Below are 19,222 nucleotides of genomic sequence, written 5' to 3'. Positions count from 1 at the left end.
AACAATAAAAAGTCAGAAAACAACCAAAGGTTAATTAAGCTCAACTTAATGAGCTTATTTGTCAACCACTTTGGTAGAATTTTCTAAGATAACATTTATATTTTAGAACAATTTTAGATTTATAGAAAATTTGCAGAGTGTAAGAAACTTCCCATATGTCCCATACCCAGCTTTGGATATTATTAACATCTTCTGGTACATTTCAATAAATATTGATACATTATTATTAACCAAAGTCCATACTTCATTAAGAATTTTATTTGACATTTAACAATGTAGCAGTTATCAATTTTAGTAAATAAATGAACCAACCCATAGTATATACTCAATAAAAGGAAGTGATTGCTATTATTTAATAACAATAAAGTAGGCATTAACCAACCTTATCCAAAAACTTATCTAATCTTTTACATTAAAAATAATAATAAAAATAATAGGTAACATGCAATAAATGCTTATGATGGACCAGATGCTAGTAATTAATCACCATAACCATCATAAGAGAGAGGTTATATCACTCTCCCCATTTTAGAAATAAGTAAACTCAGCTAGAAAGAGCTTAGGACACTTTTCCAAGGGCAAAGAGTTTATAAATGGTGGAGTTAGAATTTGAATGTAGGCATATATGAACTGTAGAAGTTATGCTCTTATTTACTACAGTCTAACAGCAAAGGTTGGGAAAACTATCAGGAAAAAAAAATCTCCCCTAAACTCCATCTCTAAGATTGGTATGTTTTTACTAGCTCACTTAGACTTTCATGGCTAAACCAGTTTTCAGTTTTCTAGGATGACTCAAAATATGTTCTGTAAGTTCTGTGATCTAAGAGTCACTTACTATTGCTATCTCTTGGATTCTAAAAAATTTACTCTCTATCCTGATTTAAAATTAATTTACAATATTCTTTCAAAAATATGTTGGGTGTGAGAGACTAGCAGGATGGCTAAGGTATTGCAGCATCTGTTATGTAGAATGTGACCAAAAAGAACTGTTAATATACAAACAGACTTGAACATGCCCTTGACGTTCATCTGCCTCTTGGCTTCATTACACACAGGGCTTCATGTTATTTCAAGATTATGAATTCTCTCAAAGCTGTTTCCCAACTGGGCTTGCACCCTGAAGACCATGCTCTATTCTGGATCCTTTCCTGCCACAACAAAACTTACCCAACTGCACATCTTCACCCACAGCCTCCCATCTTGTGTTTCCTTCCCTGTATTTCCTAACTGGCTCTGAAGCATTTACAGGAAGGACAGACTATGGACATTCGCACTTTGGAGCAATAGTACAAGTACATCTTAATTGTGAAACTTTGCAGAGATCTTCGCCCAAAGGGATGGCGTTAGTGCCTATGAGTTTAGAACTGATAGCAATCCAGTAAGACAGAGAAGGTACTTCCTGGGTAGGCAGCGCCACCCTTTATTGTATGCATGTGATGCTATCCTTATGTTTTTTCTTACCTGCTTTTTCCCCAAGTGCTCTATATCTTTAAAAAATATTGTTCCTTACCCTGCATCTGAGCCATTTCCACAGAGTAAAGGATCTACATGTTCATCCAAAACATAAAAGTGACCTGTTAATATGAAAAATAAACTAGTTTAGTTCATGTCAGTCCTATTGACATTAAGAAAAATGAGAGTTTGACTAGCTCAGTTATTTCCAAAATAGACACCGATAAAGTATATTTACAAAGATAGCTTCACTCCCACAGCCTCAACTATTTATTGAAAATTTGTTCAGCAAGAGCAAAGGTTAGCAACGTAGCAGTTTCTTACTGTCATCTTCAATGTAATCCTTCCAGTTAAATGTGCTCATTGTTACATTAACAAATGTCCCGTTTGAATCCATCGTGCCATTAAAGAAGGAAGTGGTGTTGCTTTCAAAAGCAGAATCGCTTGGGGGCCACTGCAAGCATTTATTCCGCAGGTTGCCCATGAACAGCTGCAGCCCGATCAGCGCAAACACGCTCAGACAGAAGACAGTCAGGATCATGACGTCAGAGAGCTTCTTCACCGACTGGATCAGGGCCCCCACGATGGTCTTCAGGCCTGAGAAGAGAGAGTGCTAGGTCACCTGAGGAAGAGTGCCATACCCACATGTCCCCTTAATAGTCACACACATTCTCAGTCCCAGCTTTGTGGACAGCCAGATGGTTTGAGAAATGGATGACGAGCAGATTTCATTTGGGAACAATGTACTTTCTGGAGGTTAAAAATGAAAGTGTAAATGTCTAGGCAGGAAGTTGTGTGTGTGTGTGTGTGTGTGTGTGTGTGTGTGTCTGTGTGTGTGTGTGTGTGTCTCTGTGTGTGTGTGTGTGTGTGTGTGTGTGTGTGTGTGTATGTGTCTTTACATGCTGCCACCAACATGAAAAGACACAGGTCCAATTATTTTTCATTTCTCATTTTGTGTTTCATGAGGCTATTTCCCTCCAAGCCATTCTTTATACTAGCTTCCAAGTAGTAATGATTTAGAGGGGAAAAGAACTTTAAAATGATAAAAACAGCCATGTGCACACTGTTTAATAATATTTTCTCTTAAAAAAGATATCTTATTGAAATAGATCTGCAGTGAATGGTAAAATCCAAATCACTTAGTAAAGCCATGGTAGCAAAGCTATTTTAAGACTGTAAAAGAGAAAACTTTACATTATAAATGCAAAGAAAAAAATAAAGGAAGAGAGTAAAAGTAGTATTTTAATAGACACCTCATGCAATTTTCTCTTAAACTCAAGGCTGATTTCATAAATAAGGCATATGATTTTTAAAATTCTAGGAACTGGGATGCATTGAAAAATCAGTTAGCATCCTCAGAGGTAACAAGAATAATAAGCAACTGGGCTAATGCTATAAGTGTGATTTCAACTTCACTATTATTACCGTATATTCAGACAGCCTCAGTGTTTAACCCAGCTCTCACCTGGAATGACTGAAATTGTTTTTAACCCTTGGAGAAATCTGAATGTTCTCAACGCTGAGACATTACCCAGGTCCACAAGCTCTGTCACATATCTGCAATAGGGAGTTCACACAAAACACAGCAATGCACAAGAATAGTTGAAGATATAAGGGTCCTATCACCATACACCAGTTTCTTCTTACCTGGAATTACAGAAATCGTTTTCAAAGCTCTCAAGACTCTGAAAGTTCGAAGAGCTGAAACATTGCCTAGATTTACAAATTCTGTTATATACCTGTAGAATAAAATCCAAGTTACTGATAGTTTTGGCAAAGTTTATATTAAATAAAGAATGCAAGCTAGGTTTGACATATTAAGTCCTTGAGTTAAACAAGTAGAATTGTTATAGAGTTCAAGGTGCTATATGATAAAAGCTGCTTCTATGGATTAAAATTGTGCTGCTTTATTTCAGTATAATTTTCACTAATGTAAACAAAGGTGTTTGCAAAATGAATCAAAGTACAGTTGGTGGTATTAAATTATAGTCAATGAATAACTTCATTTTGATGAAGTGGAAGACTGTATGACATGAAAGTAATACCATTTTTAGCTCATTTACCAGATAAATATACCTCGTAATATGTATTCTAATATGTATTCTCAAAATATATGGAGCATATAGTTAATTTGATTAATAAGCATACTCTATATTCAAAATACGCTACAACATGATTTATGCTGCAACTATTTTCATTCCTTTGAGTTTATCAATTTTTCAGAAATACTCACGCCATCACAATGACACTGAAATCCAGCCAGTTCCATGGATCACGAAGGAATGTAAAATTTTCTAGGCAAAATCCTCTTGCCAAGATTTTTATTAGAGACTCAAAGGTGTAGATCCCAGTGAATGTGTACCTAGGAAAACCATCCAAATAAAAATTAACAATTTTGTTTGAACTGTTGAAATAGATGTTTTCAAATATAGCAAATCTTTTCCTTCTTTGGGTTTTAATTGACTAAAATTTTGTTCCTATTTTCACTTACCAAAAAAAAAAATCTAGTTTAATTAATCTTTGAGTAAAGGGTTAAACTGAAGAGATAATATTTTCCCCAAAGAATATTATCTTATTTACTACTTAAGTTTTAGAATAAGTTTCCTATGTTATGAATAATCAAACTTGATTCAAGCAACATTATCTGATTAAAATATAAAATAAGCTATATATGTAGTTTTCAATTTTCTTGTAGCCAAATAATGAAGAAGGAACCAGTGAGTCTAATTTTTATATTATATTTTATTTAAACCAATACACCTAAATTATTATCATTTTAATCATTAAGACTAGCCAAATTTCAAGTTTCAATGGCCTCAGATGCCGGTGTTTCCCTCATTGGGCAGCTCTAGAGGTAATATTTCTTGGGTTGGTATATTTATAATAAAATATTTCATTCAAATTTCATAATGATTAGAATTATTTTGGGGGATATTTTACATCTTGAATCTAAAAAATAGACTTAAGAGTCAGGCATAGAGTTATACAACTGCTTCTCTCTCTCTTCACATATGTTTTGTAGAAATATTATCATAAGAAACTTTTTAATTCATTAGTATGTAAGTGTATACAATTCCCAAATTTCAGAGATAAAATTCCTGAATCTAACCTTGCACCAGCTACTATCTCTATGCAATTGGTCCAAATCACGTGAACATGCTCAGGTTCAAATTTCAGCTCCTAAAAGGGTGAGAGACTTTTCCATTTCCTGTTTGCATAGTGCATTTCTAGCCCTTTCCTCTCTGAGTGTTGACAATATAACTTATTTCTATTTCTTCCAAAAATAATTGAAATGCTTGCTTGTCAACATTGTGTTTTTTTTAAAGTGCAATTTAAGTTTATTCCTCAGATTATTTCACCCAAGCCACAAATATTTGATTTACTCTTATTAAAAATCATTATATTTTCAAGCCTACTAGAATTTTATATGTGAAAAAATGAGCGTTATTTTGCACTGTTTCCTGTTGAAATTTTCTTATATGAGGAACAAAGAAATCAGAAGAAAATGTGTGCAGAAATCTCCACATCTAAAATTTTTCCTCCTTTTTTAGCCAATTCAGTTGATTTGAAAGGAATATATTTAATTGCTACCTTTACTTATTATGAAGTAGCTGACTTTATTAGGAAGAGATATAATTTGCAATGTCAAGATTATGTTTACTTGTGTTTTAGTTTGATTATTTGTGTATTACACATAATCATCAAGATATTACTGTTTGGAGAGAAAGCCGGCCTTGTAAAAGGCCATAAGAGACAGTTCACGTGTATGTTCTATTTATCATACTAATGGTTAGTGCCTTATGGTCTATACTTACACAATTCTGAGTAATCTACAATTACTAGGAGTAAGATTAAATTCCCTACTTCTATTCCTTTTTTTTTTTTAAAGTAAAAAATTTTGCCCAACCGGCATGGCTTAGTGGTTGAGCATCGACCTATGAACCAGGAGGTCAAAGTTTAATTCCCAGTCACGGTGCATCCCCAGTGTGGGGCGTTCAGGAGGCAGCCAATCAATGATTCTCTCTCATCATTGATGTTTCTCTCCCTCTCCCTTCCTCTCTGAAATCAATAAAAACATATTTTAAAAAGAGAATAGTTAAGTAAAAATTTTGTTGGGATACTTGGAGTATATGGTGAGTGCTGATAGCTATGGAAGGAAGAGTCCTAGAGCTTAACATAGGAGACAGATTGCACAGAACAGGTGTTGAGAAGTACCTATTACCAAAGTAGATTGAACAGGTAAGTGAGAATCAAGGAAACCTTGATCTTTCTTGGCTGTGTGCCCACTAGGCTCCTACTCATCCTGTTGATTCTGTCCAGGTTGCTTCCCCCTCTGCCCCCCTCCCCCAGTAATTATGTCTATATGTCTATAAAAGTGCCTTGTCTTACATCATATGACCTTCACTATACAGTGTGGTCCTCAGGCCATATCTGTGCATGCCAACTCTTTGTCCTCTTTGTACAGGGACTGTTTCTGCTCTGAAGACTTCTGTTTTCATGTCAGAACTGAGTTGTCTTCTCTTTTCATTGGATTCTGGGGTTTGGAGGTGGTTTTTTTCTCTAGCCGCTAATATTTTGCTTGTGTTTTTTTTTGCTAGAGATAATTGATCAGGAAACCTGTGTAAACTTTTCCAAATGAAAGATGTAATTCAAAAACAATTGTAAGGCTAAGTTTATTTTCATAATGGATATAGTCAACTCTAAAAATGACTTTAAAAGAGAGACCTGCATATTCAGGTGATAATATTCAGGTGTCATGTAAACATGTTTAAATGCTTGAATAACTTCTGGTGGAAAAAGTACATACAGAATAGTTGTATAGATATATGTTCATTTGTTAATCTCCAGATCATAAGTGATAACTGAGAATGTTGTTAAACGGCTTGCTTCAAATATAAAAACTGGATTTTCTACTTACTAAAATAATTTCTAGGGAGCATTTCCAAGCTACTACAAAAAATCTTTAATGTGTTAAGCCACTGGCAAATGATGGCTTAGGATGGTACAATAAATCTTCATGGAAATCTATAAAAATGGTTAGAAATAAAACTACAGTTTTCATCATAGTAACCCATCTCCTATTGAAAATTATTTTAAAAACTATAACAATAAAAATATTATACTAATTTTTCTTTACTAAACCAAATACCTAATTATTGTATTACACCATACATAAATAGCTTATATAACCTAAACACCTTATGCATCACTGAAAAACAAAACATGTTTCTTTATCATGAATAACCTCATATGTGATTTATAACCTTGCCTGTGGAGATAATGTTGTTCCAGTGCAGAAATTGTGTTATTTAATGCACAATGTTCCCTAGCCTATTGATGTTTTGAAACAATCAGGGGCATCTTTTCCCCACACTTTAAATAGAACATCCTGAGCAATGAAAGAACTTAATACTAAAGCGGAAAATTGTCAGAAGCGCCTTATTTAGTGCAAGCAGGGTCTCATTTAACATGCCCAAGAGCTACCGTGCCTCCTACAATATTGAATCAAATGTTTTATTTTGATAATATCTTTCAAATGTCCCCAGGGTCTCCATCTCAAGGGAAAAAGTACAGTAACCAAGGTCTGAGTCTACAAAGTAGTTGCTGGCTGTGATTTTAGGTACATAGAGAGTTAACTGGGCCAGTATCTTTTCATTGGGATTGTTACTGTTTTCATTAGTGTAATAATTACAGTTTCATAAGTGTGAGTGACCTTTCCTTTATCATCTTTTCCCCTTAAGTCCTTTTATTTTTTGAGCATACTTTTGTGGAGGCATTTTATTTCTTTTATGAAACACATCTCTGATGTTTTAGCACACATGCTAAAGTAAACAATATATCTGAATATCTAAGTAACTTAGTTATCTAAATGTATTTTTCCTAAATATACCATACTAGAGGCCCGGTGCACAAAAATCTGTGCACTCGGGGGTGATCCCTCAGCCCGGCCTGCACCCATTTGCAGTCCAGGACTCCTTAGGGGATGTCCACCTGTCGACTTAGGCCCACTCCCCGGGGGATCAGGCCTAAGCTTGCAGTCAGACATCCTTTTGGCAGCCAGGGAGCCCTTGGGGGATGTCTGACAAAAGGCTTAGGCCCCCAAGGGAGCTGTGATGAGGAAGCTGGGTGACAGAGGTGCCACACTGTCCCGCTCCACCACCCTGGGTCAGGTCGCACACGGGATGCCCGCCGCCCCAGGTCACAGATAGCAGGCCCGGATGGTGGCAGGGCAGGCAAGATGGCGGTGTCCCGCCCCACTGCCCTGGGTGGCAAATAGCAGACCTGGATGGCGGCAGGGCAGGCGGGATGGCACTGACCCACCCTGCCTGAGGTATGCAAATTAGCCACCATCTTTGTTGGCTTTTAATTTGCATATCTCGCTGATTAGCCAATGGGAGGCATAGTGAAGGTATGGTCAATTACCATGTTTGTCTATTATTAGATAGGATAATCAAAATGCCCAATATAATAATATAGAGCTAAACACCTATAGTAATAGACTAGAATGTAATTATTTTATCCCTCGAATCTTTCAAATGGTCATTGTATTTTATCTAAAATACATAAATATGATTGAGTATTAACTTATATGAAATGATTGGTTTTGTTCACTAGCTATTATATGCTATTTATAATCTTTCTTAAATAGATACTATCTTCGCTTGTTGGAAAAAAAATACCTAATTGAAGAAAAACTCCCCCCAAAACATCCCTTATCTTCTTTCATATTACAGAAATAATTTTTTTTCTAGAAGTGTTTAGCCTGACTTCTATAAGTCAGACCATAACCATAAGGAGATTGCTAGAGGATGTGAATGTGCATTTCTAATTGCAAGAAGTTATTCCTACTTACTCTACATTCTTTGTCCAGTCTGGAGGGTTACTCAAGGTCATAAATACACAGTTGGTCAAAATAGTGCACATGATAAGCATGCTGAATAAAGTAGGTTAGTTAAGGAGTCAATGCTAGTATATTATCATGAGCCTTTACAAATGATCCAAATCACGCATCTATCACAAACACAAGTTACCTGTGAAATTAAACTTACTTATTATTAGTTTTAAAACAATGAAAAAAATAATAAGAAACTTCAAAGCCTGTCATATGTTCTTGGTCCACCCTTTTGTAAATTTTATATCATTTCCTCACAAAACCGTATTTTATAGAAAGAGAACTCCATTTGAAGTAAGTGGGAAATCTGCATTCCAGTCAGTTATGTGAAATTGCACTGTAAGAGGAAATGACTGTTATTTAGTGAGTTTACAGTATAACACAAGTGTAAAAGTTGTAGTTCAGATATAATTAAAAATATCCACCGACAGACAAAATGTTAATAAATACAATATAAAAACCCTAAAAATGGATAGGCCAGTACAGTCAAGGATTACATTGACTGAGAATTCTACTGTAATGAGATATTCTGGTAGTCTTATAGTGACTAAACAGATAAACACTATTTTGAGAGCTTCCTGGGAATTAGTGTGGTAATTTCTCTTAAGATATCAATCCAGATTTTATTCTAAGGAAGCTTATGATTATTTTTAAGCGAATCTTTTATTTTTTAATATAAATACTTTCCAATATTTATCATAGAATGAGAGGATTTAAATGTACCTCAAAAGGTTATCAGTTCTATTTGTCCTATCTCTAGGGTAACCAGTCTTTTGTCTCTTTGGTTTTATATAAATCTACTTTGAATCTGCCTATATGAAATGCCTATTCTTGAAACTGCCTCAGAAGAGCACATTTCTATTTTATCATTACTTGTTTGAAAATTTTATTGAAATCCACACTTTTCTGTCATTTTACACATACTTTTTAAAAAATATATTTTTATTGATTTCAGAGAAGAAGGGAGAGGGAGAGAGAGATAGAAACATCAATGATGAGAGAAAATCATTGATTGGCTGCCCCCTACACTGGGGATCGAGCCCACAACCCAGCATGTGCCCTTGACTGGAATCGAACCTGGGACCCTTCAATCCACAGGACGATGCTCTATCCCCTGAGCCAAACCAGCTAGGGCTACACATACTTTTTTACTATCATTATAACTAAGTTCAATGATTTAAAAATATGTATCAATCAGAAGGGAAGGGAAACGAAGGGGAAGGGAGGGGAGGAGAGGGGAGGGGAGGGGAAACCAAACCAGTGTTGTCCCCGGTTCAATTCCTGGTCAGGGCACATTCCAGGTTTCAGGCTCAATCCCCAGTAGGGGGCTTGCAGGAGGTAGCCGATAGATGTTTCTCTCTCATTGATGTTTCCCCTCTCTCTGTCCCTCTCTCTCTAAAATCCATACAAAACATATTTTTTTTTTTTTAAAAAAAAAGGACGGAGCAAGGAACAGCCAGGCCCAGATGGTAAAGATACAGAGCCAATTAAGGCAAAAGAAGTTTGAACATTTAGTAATATAGGTTATAATACAATAGACTGTGTTTCTTTAGCAATGGTTATATATGGTCTAATTGAGGTTAATAAAAGTGTGAAGAAGTTTTGCTGTTGTTTCTACTGCACAATGTAATTCATTTACACATTCGCTATGATAGTTGCAATTTTACCTCTATTATCATTCTATAATCCACTAGTCATTCTATAATATAATATTCTATAAATAGAATAGTCATCTATAATACAATAATCATTATACAATACAGTAGTCATTCTATAATATAATATTCTATAAATAGAACAGTCATTCTATACTTTTTTAAGTAGCAGAAAATTAATGAGAACAACAGATTAAAGAACAATGTAAAAAATCAACCACTGGAAGTATCATTTAGACAATTCACATGAAAAGGATATGAATGTACCAAAATCTTAATAGCAAGTTTTCTAACAGGGTTTAGTGGAGTTAAAATATACAAGGCAGAGGTGGCACTGAATCGGAAAATTGCCTTCCCTTTATTCAATACTATAAAAGTCTGAAAAAGAAAATATGAGAAAAATTAATAGATTAGACATGTGGCTTATTTGAAGAGCTTACACACATGAGAACTTTTTACCTGATTTCTTGTTCAAACTTGTTTAAACCAGTTGGTATAGCATAACAAAAAAACATGGTAAATGTCTGTCCCCTAAAATAACTTACAGCTACAAATAAAAATATGACTTAACATTATCTAATCTGTGTCTAAGGTTCTAACTTTATGATACAAATTAATATCCAACACAAAATGTTTACCAAGTTATAAGGTAATTTAGCAGACTCCAATTCTATTTAAAGCTTACCATCTGTCACAGCTTTGGGAACTTTTCAGTTTATTCTGTACATGTTGCTATTAAAATAATCTTTTATAAATATTTTAATTACATCAAGTCATCTACCTCCAATGTTTATGAGGACTCTATTTTCCCTGTGGTAGTTGTCCTACTTTAAAATGTCAAAACCTGGTTTTGATGATTCTATAGATCTGCTGGTAACAGAAGAGACAACTGCATTGAAAATTAGGGTGACGTACATCATTTTGAAGGGAATTTTATAGCTAAAAGCCTATAATCTGAAACCTCTAATCATCAATTTAGCATTGAAGCTATGCTACCAGAGATTACCTACCACATCTCTCTGGCGACCCACAGGTTGAGAACCGCTAAGATCATCTTTTATTTTTTTCCTTCAAGGCAACTCTGCTTCAGCCAATTCAACTCACTTGTCAGTCCCACTCACAACCTGTCAGCTTCTCCCTCTGATTCTGAAAAAGGGTGTCACAGGATCCTAGAGGAAAGAGGACCCTGCGACGTCATCTCTGCAAACTCCCTTCCATTTCATGTCCATAGCAGACTTGACAATAAGATCCCTACAATGCCCCACTATTATATCAAAGTTCTTAGTCTTGTCTCATATTAGAATCTCCTGGGGTGACTTTAAAATTGCCAATATTCTGAAGAATGGGCACAGACATGGTATGTTTAAAAATTTCCTCAGATGATTCTAAAATTCAGCCAGGGTTGAAAATCTCTGGGAATGTCCTCAGTTATCAAAGTCACCTCTTCCATCATGTCTTTCCAAATAAATTGCGATGTCTTCTGATCACTCCCTAATTGTTTTCTTCACCAGTGAAGTCTTTGTATGTTAATTTGCACACTTTGACATGTTGCTTGTAATTATAGTTAAGTAGTAATTTACATGTAAGGCTCATTCCACTGAGGGCTAGGTCAGAAGTTATAAACCACTAAGCATAAAGAGTATGCAATCTTCTTTTCCTCCACACTTTTCACAGTATTTAATAGTGCTATTTGTAAATAAATACTTGTTTAATTAAATGTGGGTGTACCTTTAAGATGCCATTTACCTCTAAGACATCTATATACCCATTTACTTAATAATATGTTTTTACCCTTTAACCAACATCTATATCCTATATAGTCATGGTTACTGACAACATGCCCTGTTTGAACAGGTAGTCAGGAACATATTGTGAGTATAAAGGGCAGAGAACACCATTTCTCTATACATTGCCCTTTTGTATTTAAGACCATGGAGCCAACCATTACCTAACCAACCATATTTTTTTTTCTGAACGGCATTCTATAAATATGAACAATTCTATGAAGAGAGCAAGTAAGTTGTTCTGTATTAGCATTGAGATTATCCAGAAGGAACTGTGGACATGGGAAGACTGCCCTTGAAGCACAAATGCATTAAAAGATTTTCTTGAATTCACAGGATTAGATCATCTAATATTATAGTCAAACAGTCTGGATCCATTTAAGCAGTCGATGACAGCAATAACATATAAAGTTCACCATAATTCAAGATGCATTTGATTATGCTTTTTTGAAACAATTTCCCTGAAAAGCAATTGCCACTTGTAACATTAGAAGATTTTATTTTGAAAAAATATCCAAAGGCAAAGCGAATGAAAGCAAACTGTTCATTTACACATGGACTCCTACACTCCTCCTGCGAGATTAACTTGAGTGGCACTAATGGGATTAAAGCAGACATGCCAAGGGCGTCTTCACTGAATTTGCAGGTTCTAGAACAGAGCAGGCCTTTAGAACAAAAAGTATGTGTAAAAAAAGGCCAGTTTATTTCTGCAAAACAACACCTAACACAAAATAAACCTTGATTTCTGAGAAGTGAGATACTAACATCCTGTATAGGAGACAAGAAAGACATTTGAAATGTGGGCCCCGATGTTACTGAAAGATGTGAAAACTGAAAAGACTTGAGAAGATGACAGATAATTGGAGGAGGAGTAAATAGTGTCAATTCCAAAAGCTGGTCTTCAAGTAATGATAAGCAATGAGGTGACTTTAAAAATACAATAATAGCCCATTCCTACTAGGTGATGATTGTTATAAGTGGACATATGTTAAACTGGTCCTTGTCCACTCTGGAATGCTGCCTGCTTCTTTTTTTCCAGGTAAACACACATGTTATGTAGCTTTACTAACATTTTGGCTACTTGGCACAAGAATAAGCTTTACATCTGAGTAGGAAGGTTCACATCAATCAAGGAATTAAAAAAATTATACAACCAATTTTTAAACATTTTCTTGTGTTACATTAATAAACACCATGTAGAGTTCTACTTAATGGTTAAGAGCTCCAGGCCTGGAGCCTCACTGCCTGGGCTCAAATCTTGAATTCACTACTTACAATGTGAGATCTTGGGTAAGTTACTTAACTGCTCTGCGCTTCTCTTTTCATCTGTAAAATGACACTAACGTAGGACCTACCCCACTGGCTCTTTCAATATCAAATGAGTTACGTTTGAGTTCTACTCACAGTGCCTGACAAAGTATGTGCAGAACAAATGTTAGCTTTTATTATTATCACTGTCACTGTCCTTAAGTCATTCCCTGGTCAACTTAAATGCCATTAAAAGACATTGTGATGTTGCTCACTTGATTAGATTAGGTGTGTAAATGTGTCTTTAATGGCAGCAAACAGTTACATAATGTTTTACAACTTTAAAAAGCCTTTCACCTGCATTATTTCCTAATTAACGTAAGTTTCATAGCATATCTTAAAATTCCAGAACTTCTCCATTAACTTCTTACATTACTTGCACCTTAAGAGATCATAAACTACTTTTTCTTCAATAGCACCTCAAACTTCATCTTTATACATATTTCAAAAGGAAAGCAGTGCAGCCAACAGTGATGAGAAAACAGTCTAGATGTTTCTCAAGATGGGTCATGGCCACTATGAACAAATCAAGGTCCAAATCTGGTTCTCAGGCAGGAGGCAATAAAGCTGACTTTGTTAGCACACAAAGAACAACTCAGTTTCCAAGCGGCAGACTCACATTGACCAAGTTTTAAAGCCTAACATACGAAATCATAATGCCAACCCGTTTATTTACAATGAGATATATTACTTTCACATGGACTGAAATAATTGCAATAGCATAGCTAGCACAATCTTTCCTTTTAAGCAGATCTATGGGAAGACAAATTATAAGTGGTGTTTTTTTTTTTTTTTTGCTGAGGTTGGAGCCTTAAAAAACCTTCTTAATCAAATGATTCAGAATGCTTAACATCTCTGTTAGGTAGCCCACTGTACCTCCCCTACAATGAAATGGCCTTCATTTGAGGAGAAAAATGCTTTCAGGATACTACTAAATATCTGTCTCCCTTAGAAAATGCTAATATTAATCTCTAGTATTCTCCCCCCTCCCTTATTTATCTTACCATTTCCCTTGCTTAAAGATACTTCCTGTCTTTAAGTTGCAAATGCATTGAATCATGTCAAAGTAAGTGATACCCTGTCTCTTGAAGGTATCCTTGCAAATATATTCTTTTCATAGAACTGTCTTCTGGTTCCTTGGGAGATGTCTCACTCTCATCATCGTGTGTAATAATCCAGCAACTAAATTTCAAAATTTCTATAGAAATGTGCTGGAATAAATTACTTTTAGGAATCTAGGAATATATTCTCATTGCCACCTTCTATGAAACTAGTTTAAAAGGCAGAAGAAAAGAATTGTTTAAGCATTTAATTTTGTGTGGTAGATTTAAATAAAGCATTCTAAAACTTGCTGCTCAAAGTGTGTCCCATGTACGAGCCGCATGAGTCTCACTCGGTGGCACCTTAGAAATGCGGGATCTCTGGCCCCACCCCAGGTCTACAGAACCAGAATCTGTATTTAACAAGATCCTCGGGTGATAAGTACCAGTGTGCCATCTGCTTAAGTATGTCGACAATAACAGATACTTTGCTTTGCTAATGCCAATTTAATTCTACCTCAATTGCTGGGACATTGCAGACATGGTCCATCTCTTCACTTCTCTCCACTGGAGCCAAATCTTGACTTCATTTCTTATGAGCATTTCTGCTTCTTACAGAATCAAATTTGAACAGTATGTGGTGCGGCATGTATATGAGCCTGAGAAAAGCCCATTAATGTTGAGTGTTTAATAAAAGACTTAACTTTGGAAGCATAACTGAACTTTCAGAAGCACGGAATCAGCACTCACTTTCTTACTGATGTAGTACGGGTCCAGGTCCTCCAGGGGCTCTGACACCATCCCAGGAGGGATGTCTCCATAAATAAATGGAAGGTTTTTCCCAGCTTCCAAGTCACCATTTGGCTTTGGTTTGTTCTCATCATCATTGTCTTGTTCTCTCTTGGGGTTCTTGGCTTTCTCTTCTGCAGCACGTTTTTCGATAGCAGCAAGGGAATCTCTAGTGAAAAGGCGGAAGCTCTCAGGTCCCGGGGGTACCAGCAGTGCCTGTGCCATCTTTTCATCCTGCACATTTAATCACGTGTAGCTTCTTGCATAAGAATTGCCTGTAAACAAACAAAAATGAATGAGAGTTAGGAAAGCAAATGAATGAGAGGGATTAAGAAAATCATCCAAGATGTTATTTAATGTTCCTTCTAGTAATTTTTTTAAAAGTACTGCACTATAAATTTTAACTTGGACACATCATAATTCAATCTAAAATTTTTAATAAGCCAACTTTAGAAGTCTATTGAAACTCTGTTCTGAGCCAAAATATAGTATACTTTTGGTAAAAGAGTAATGCTTGTTAATAAAATACTTAAGGACTCATATTTCTCTCACCTCTCCTTTTATCACATCTTACTTTCCAAATAAAGACATATTGAAGAAAAGACAATATTATAGACTGACTCATAGAATCTCAGGATAGGAAAGAAGTTTTGCGTAACCCAACCCCTGTTCTAGTCATCAGCATCCTTCATCACTGGTTCTCCAGGGAAGGTCTGACCAGCAGCAAGTACAGGGAAGTCAAGACTTTGTTTCCTTTTAGCTTTTCCTTTTGGATCCTTCTGGGGCATCTTCTGAGGCAATGCAGAATATGGCAGGGGGAGAGGGGAAGGTAGGTTTACAGTTGCTCTTATGGAAAAGAATACAATCCTATATAATAAAACCCTAATATGCAAATTGACCAAACAGTGGAACGACTGGTCGCTCTGATGTGACCATCAGGGGGCAGATGCTCAACACAGGAGCTGCCCCTTGTGGGGAATCAGGCCTAAGCCAGCAGGCAGACATCCCCCGAGGGGTCTCGGACTGCAAGAGGGTGCAGGCCAGGCTGAGGGCCCTTCCTGAGTGCACAAATTTCATACATTGGGCCTCTAGTAATACTATATAATAAAAGTGTAATATGCAAATTGGCCCTAACGGCAGAACAACCTGGAACAACCACCAGGGGGCAGATGCTCAACGCAGGAGCTGCCCCCTGGTGGTCGGTGCACTCCCACAGGGGGAGCTCTGCTCAGCCACAAGTCGGGCTGAGGGCTGCAAACACAGCAGTGTGGTGGGAGCCTCTCCCACCTTCTCAGCAGCGCTAAGGTTTCTGACTGCCAGCTTAGGTCCTATCCTCCAGGGAGCAGGCCTAAGCTGGCAGGTGGACATCCCCCGAGGGCTCCCGGGCTGCAAAGAGGACACAGGCCAGGCTGAGGGACAACCACCGCCCCCCCCCCCCGAGTGCACAAATTTTTGTGCACTGGGCCTCTAATTAATAACTAATAACACTGCATTTTGCATACTCAGAACTGTGATCCTACTTTTGTCCAACCCTGTATGTTTATTTCATTTTCTAATCTGCTGCTCTTTAACTATTCTAAGACAATTTTCAGATGCTTCCTGAATCTTTCGTTTGGTATAGTGGTTAAAAGCATGGAATATGGCCTGGCTGGCATGGCTCAATGGTTGAGCATCGACCTATGAAACAGGAGGTCATGATTTGATTCCCTGTCTGGACACATGCCCGGTTGCGGGCTTGATCCGCAGTGTGGAGTATGCAGGAGGCAGCCAGTCAATGATTCTCTCTCATAATTGATGTTTCCATCTCCCTCTCTCCCTCTCCCTTCCTCTCTGAAATCAATTTAAAAAATTTAAAAAAATTAAAAAGCATGGAATATGGAGCTAGAACCCTTTGTTCTAAATCCTGGCTCTACCACTTGTGAGCTACATGACTTTGTAAAATGTAACCCCTCAGTGCATCAGCCTTCATCCATAAAAAGGAATAAGAGAACTGGCCTCCCAGGTTATTGTAAGGAATAAATGAATGAATTTACATGAAGTGATTAGAATAGTTTCTGGAATTAGTAAATACTATTTTAGTGTCAGCGATCATAATCTAATTATCCTCAGTCTCTCCAGCCATTACTCCTGTTGCGGTTTCAAGCATTTTTACGATTCAAGTCACTCTCCTTTAAGTAAGGTCTTGATTTGCTGGAACCACAGCCTGACCACAGAGCTCCAGGAATGGGCTGGAAAGTGAAGAGCGCGGGGTGGAGGGGGTGCATTTACACATGCCTGCCACCTGGCTGCGAGAGGAAAGGAGAGAAGGCAGACATGTGGAGTCACCTTGCTCAGTTTCCTGGGGAAGGGGGAAGCATTGTGTCTGCTGGAAATGTGACACAACTGTTCAAAATACAGGAAATCAGCGACATAAATTTTGAAAAGTAAGTTAATAGTTATTTTGCATTGTGCCAAAAAAATCACATTTTAAAAGTCAAGATAGAAAACAGAAACAATAACAAAATATGAGTGCATCAGTCGTCTTGTAGAATGATCTAAAACCACGGCCTCAAAGTAGTCATCAAAGTCGTCTGTCACATTTTCCCTGTCCCCATCCGCCCACCCAGCCCTGGCCTCCGCACTAGTCTAGTCGCCATAGTCATTTATCCCTCAGTGGCTTTCTAATTCTTAGCAGTTTGTTGCATATACTGAACTTATAGACAGTGAGAAACGCTGGATCTTATAGTAACATAAGAAAAGTTGTATAGGTTTATATCATTTTTTGAGTTTAAATCTGGATTACTGGTTCCCTAGTCTGTTCTAATGACAAAAAATGATTTTAATAGCTTTTTTTCATGGAATTTGTTTTTATAATATGACATTATTATATCCCCTGCTACTATGAAGGCATACTAAATAAGTTATAAAATATTAGATTTTTATACAAAAAAATTGTGTCATTTTCCCCACTAGTTCTGAAAAAGACCTTCTGATTTGAGGCGCGGTAAGGCTTTTTTTTTTTTTTTTTTTGTACTTCATTAAGTGGGATGTGAATGTAAATCAGAAGGTTTGAGAATAGTTATTCTGTTTTACACAAAAACAGTCAACTATTAATTTACAGCAGAATCAATGTTTTCTTCTATATCATGTCAGTTTTGATGGGCACATAATTGATCCAGCTCGAGGCTGTGTGGAATAATCACAGCCTGTATACTTTCAAGTATGGAAGGAGTTTGCCCTTAACTACAAGTCTTAAATACCCAGAGATGCATGATTCTCTCATCGCCTGTCATGAACTGAGTGGGTAAGTTTCTTCTCAAGTGTTCAATGAAAATGGAACAGCATGGAAAACCTGTCTTAAGAAGTTTCTATGAAACATGGTTGCTTTCTTAGGGGAAAAGAAAGGTTGCTTTTGTATTTGAGCAATGATTTTGGTTTCTTTATTGACAATGGAATGGTAAACATGTAGCAATCAGAATGGGAGATCTGGGTTAGCACTGAGTCTATCACTAACCGTTTGCCTGTGTCATTTAACCTTCCTCAACCTCAGTGCCATTGAAGTGCCTTATCATATATGTGGCAGCACTTTGCCACAAAGAAATAATTAATTATACTCATTTAATTGGACTCTCCTGGTTGCTAAGTTTTAAAATGAAATTAGGCTAAAAGCATTTAATGTGGAAATCTTTCAATAATCTTTGGAGATGATCCTGATTTCTTTGAAATATCATAGAACAAGGACCATCACAAAATCATGAATATTTATTTAAAAATAAATAGTTCTATACCTCATGTTCACTTATCAAGACTAGAATAACGAATCTGAGTCTTGGTCAAAAGATAGTAAAGAAGTCTTTTTAAAATTCCTATCCTCTTATCTCTTACATCCTGAGAAGCCAGGCCAGTCCCCAACTCTGCTTTTCCTCTCCAAGGGGAACTATTTGGATAGGCTGAGACATTAAAGATTACAGGGAGTAGAGTTTCCGGTGGCCCCACCTGCAGCTTTGCTGTTTAGAAACCTCTCCTAGTTCTTTGGAAGTTCTATTTTAATTTGAATTCTACTTTAAAATTTTTCTTCTCTTTGGTTCCTTCTGATCTTATTATACAAAACTCTTACATAATGTTATATTTCTAATAGAGCAGACTTTTAAAAATTAATCCCTGCCGATGTCTTGGCGTGGAATATATATTATTAATGAATATATGTGCATTATAATTTATTAAAATACATCAAATTTAATATGCCAAATTTTCTCCAGAACTGTCCTTGCAAGGACAAAAAAAGATAAGAATAAAAAAGATCTGAGATGATCTCTTAGATTA

The 19,222-nt window shown here is 36.5% G+C and overlaps 1 protein-coding gene across 1 annotated transcript in view; it reads right to left on the bottom strand.

Moving 5' to 3' along the window:
• The window catches only part of SCN3A (sodium voltage-gated channel alpha subunit 3), a 110,771-nt gene that overhangs the window by 65,200 nt on the left and 26,349 nt on the right, over positions 1-19,222 (bottom strand). The window contains exons 3-9 of the mRNA XM_036320582.1: positions 14,882-15,195; positions 10,259-10,377; positions 8,306-8,395; positions 3,686-3,814; positions 3,100-3,191; positions 1,777-2,049; positions 1,511-1,574 (exon numbers count right to left, since the gene is read on the bottom strand). Of these exons, the coding sequence (XP_036176475.1) occupies positions 1,511-1,574; positions 1,777-2,049; positions 3,100-3,191; positions 3,686-3,814; positions 8,306-8,395; positions 10,259-10,377; positions 14,882-15,145 (1,031 nt within the window). The 5' untranslated portion in view covers positions 15,146-15,195. The remainder of the gene's footprint in view (positions 1-1,510; positions 1,575-1,776; positions 2,050-3,099; positions 3,192-3,685; positions 3,815-8,305; positions 8,396-10,258; positions 10,378-14,881; positions 15,196-19,222) is intronic.

This window comes from Myotis myotis, unplaced genomic scaffold (assembly GCF_014108235.1).
Source record: "Myotis myotis isolate mMyoMyo1 unplaced genomic scaffold, mMyoMyo1.p scaffold_m19_p_8, whole genome shotgun sequence".
In the NCBI taxonomy this organism is placed as follows: domain Eukaryota; kingdom Metazoa; phylum Chordata; class Mammalia; order Chiroptera; family Vespertilionidae; genus Myotis; species Myotis myotis.
The sequence above is the reverse complement of the archived record's forward strand: the minus strand, read 5'-3'. Positions and strand labels throughout refer to the sequence as shown.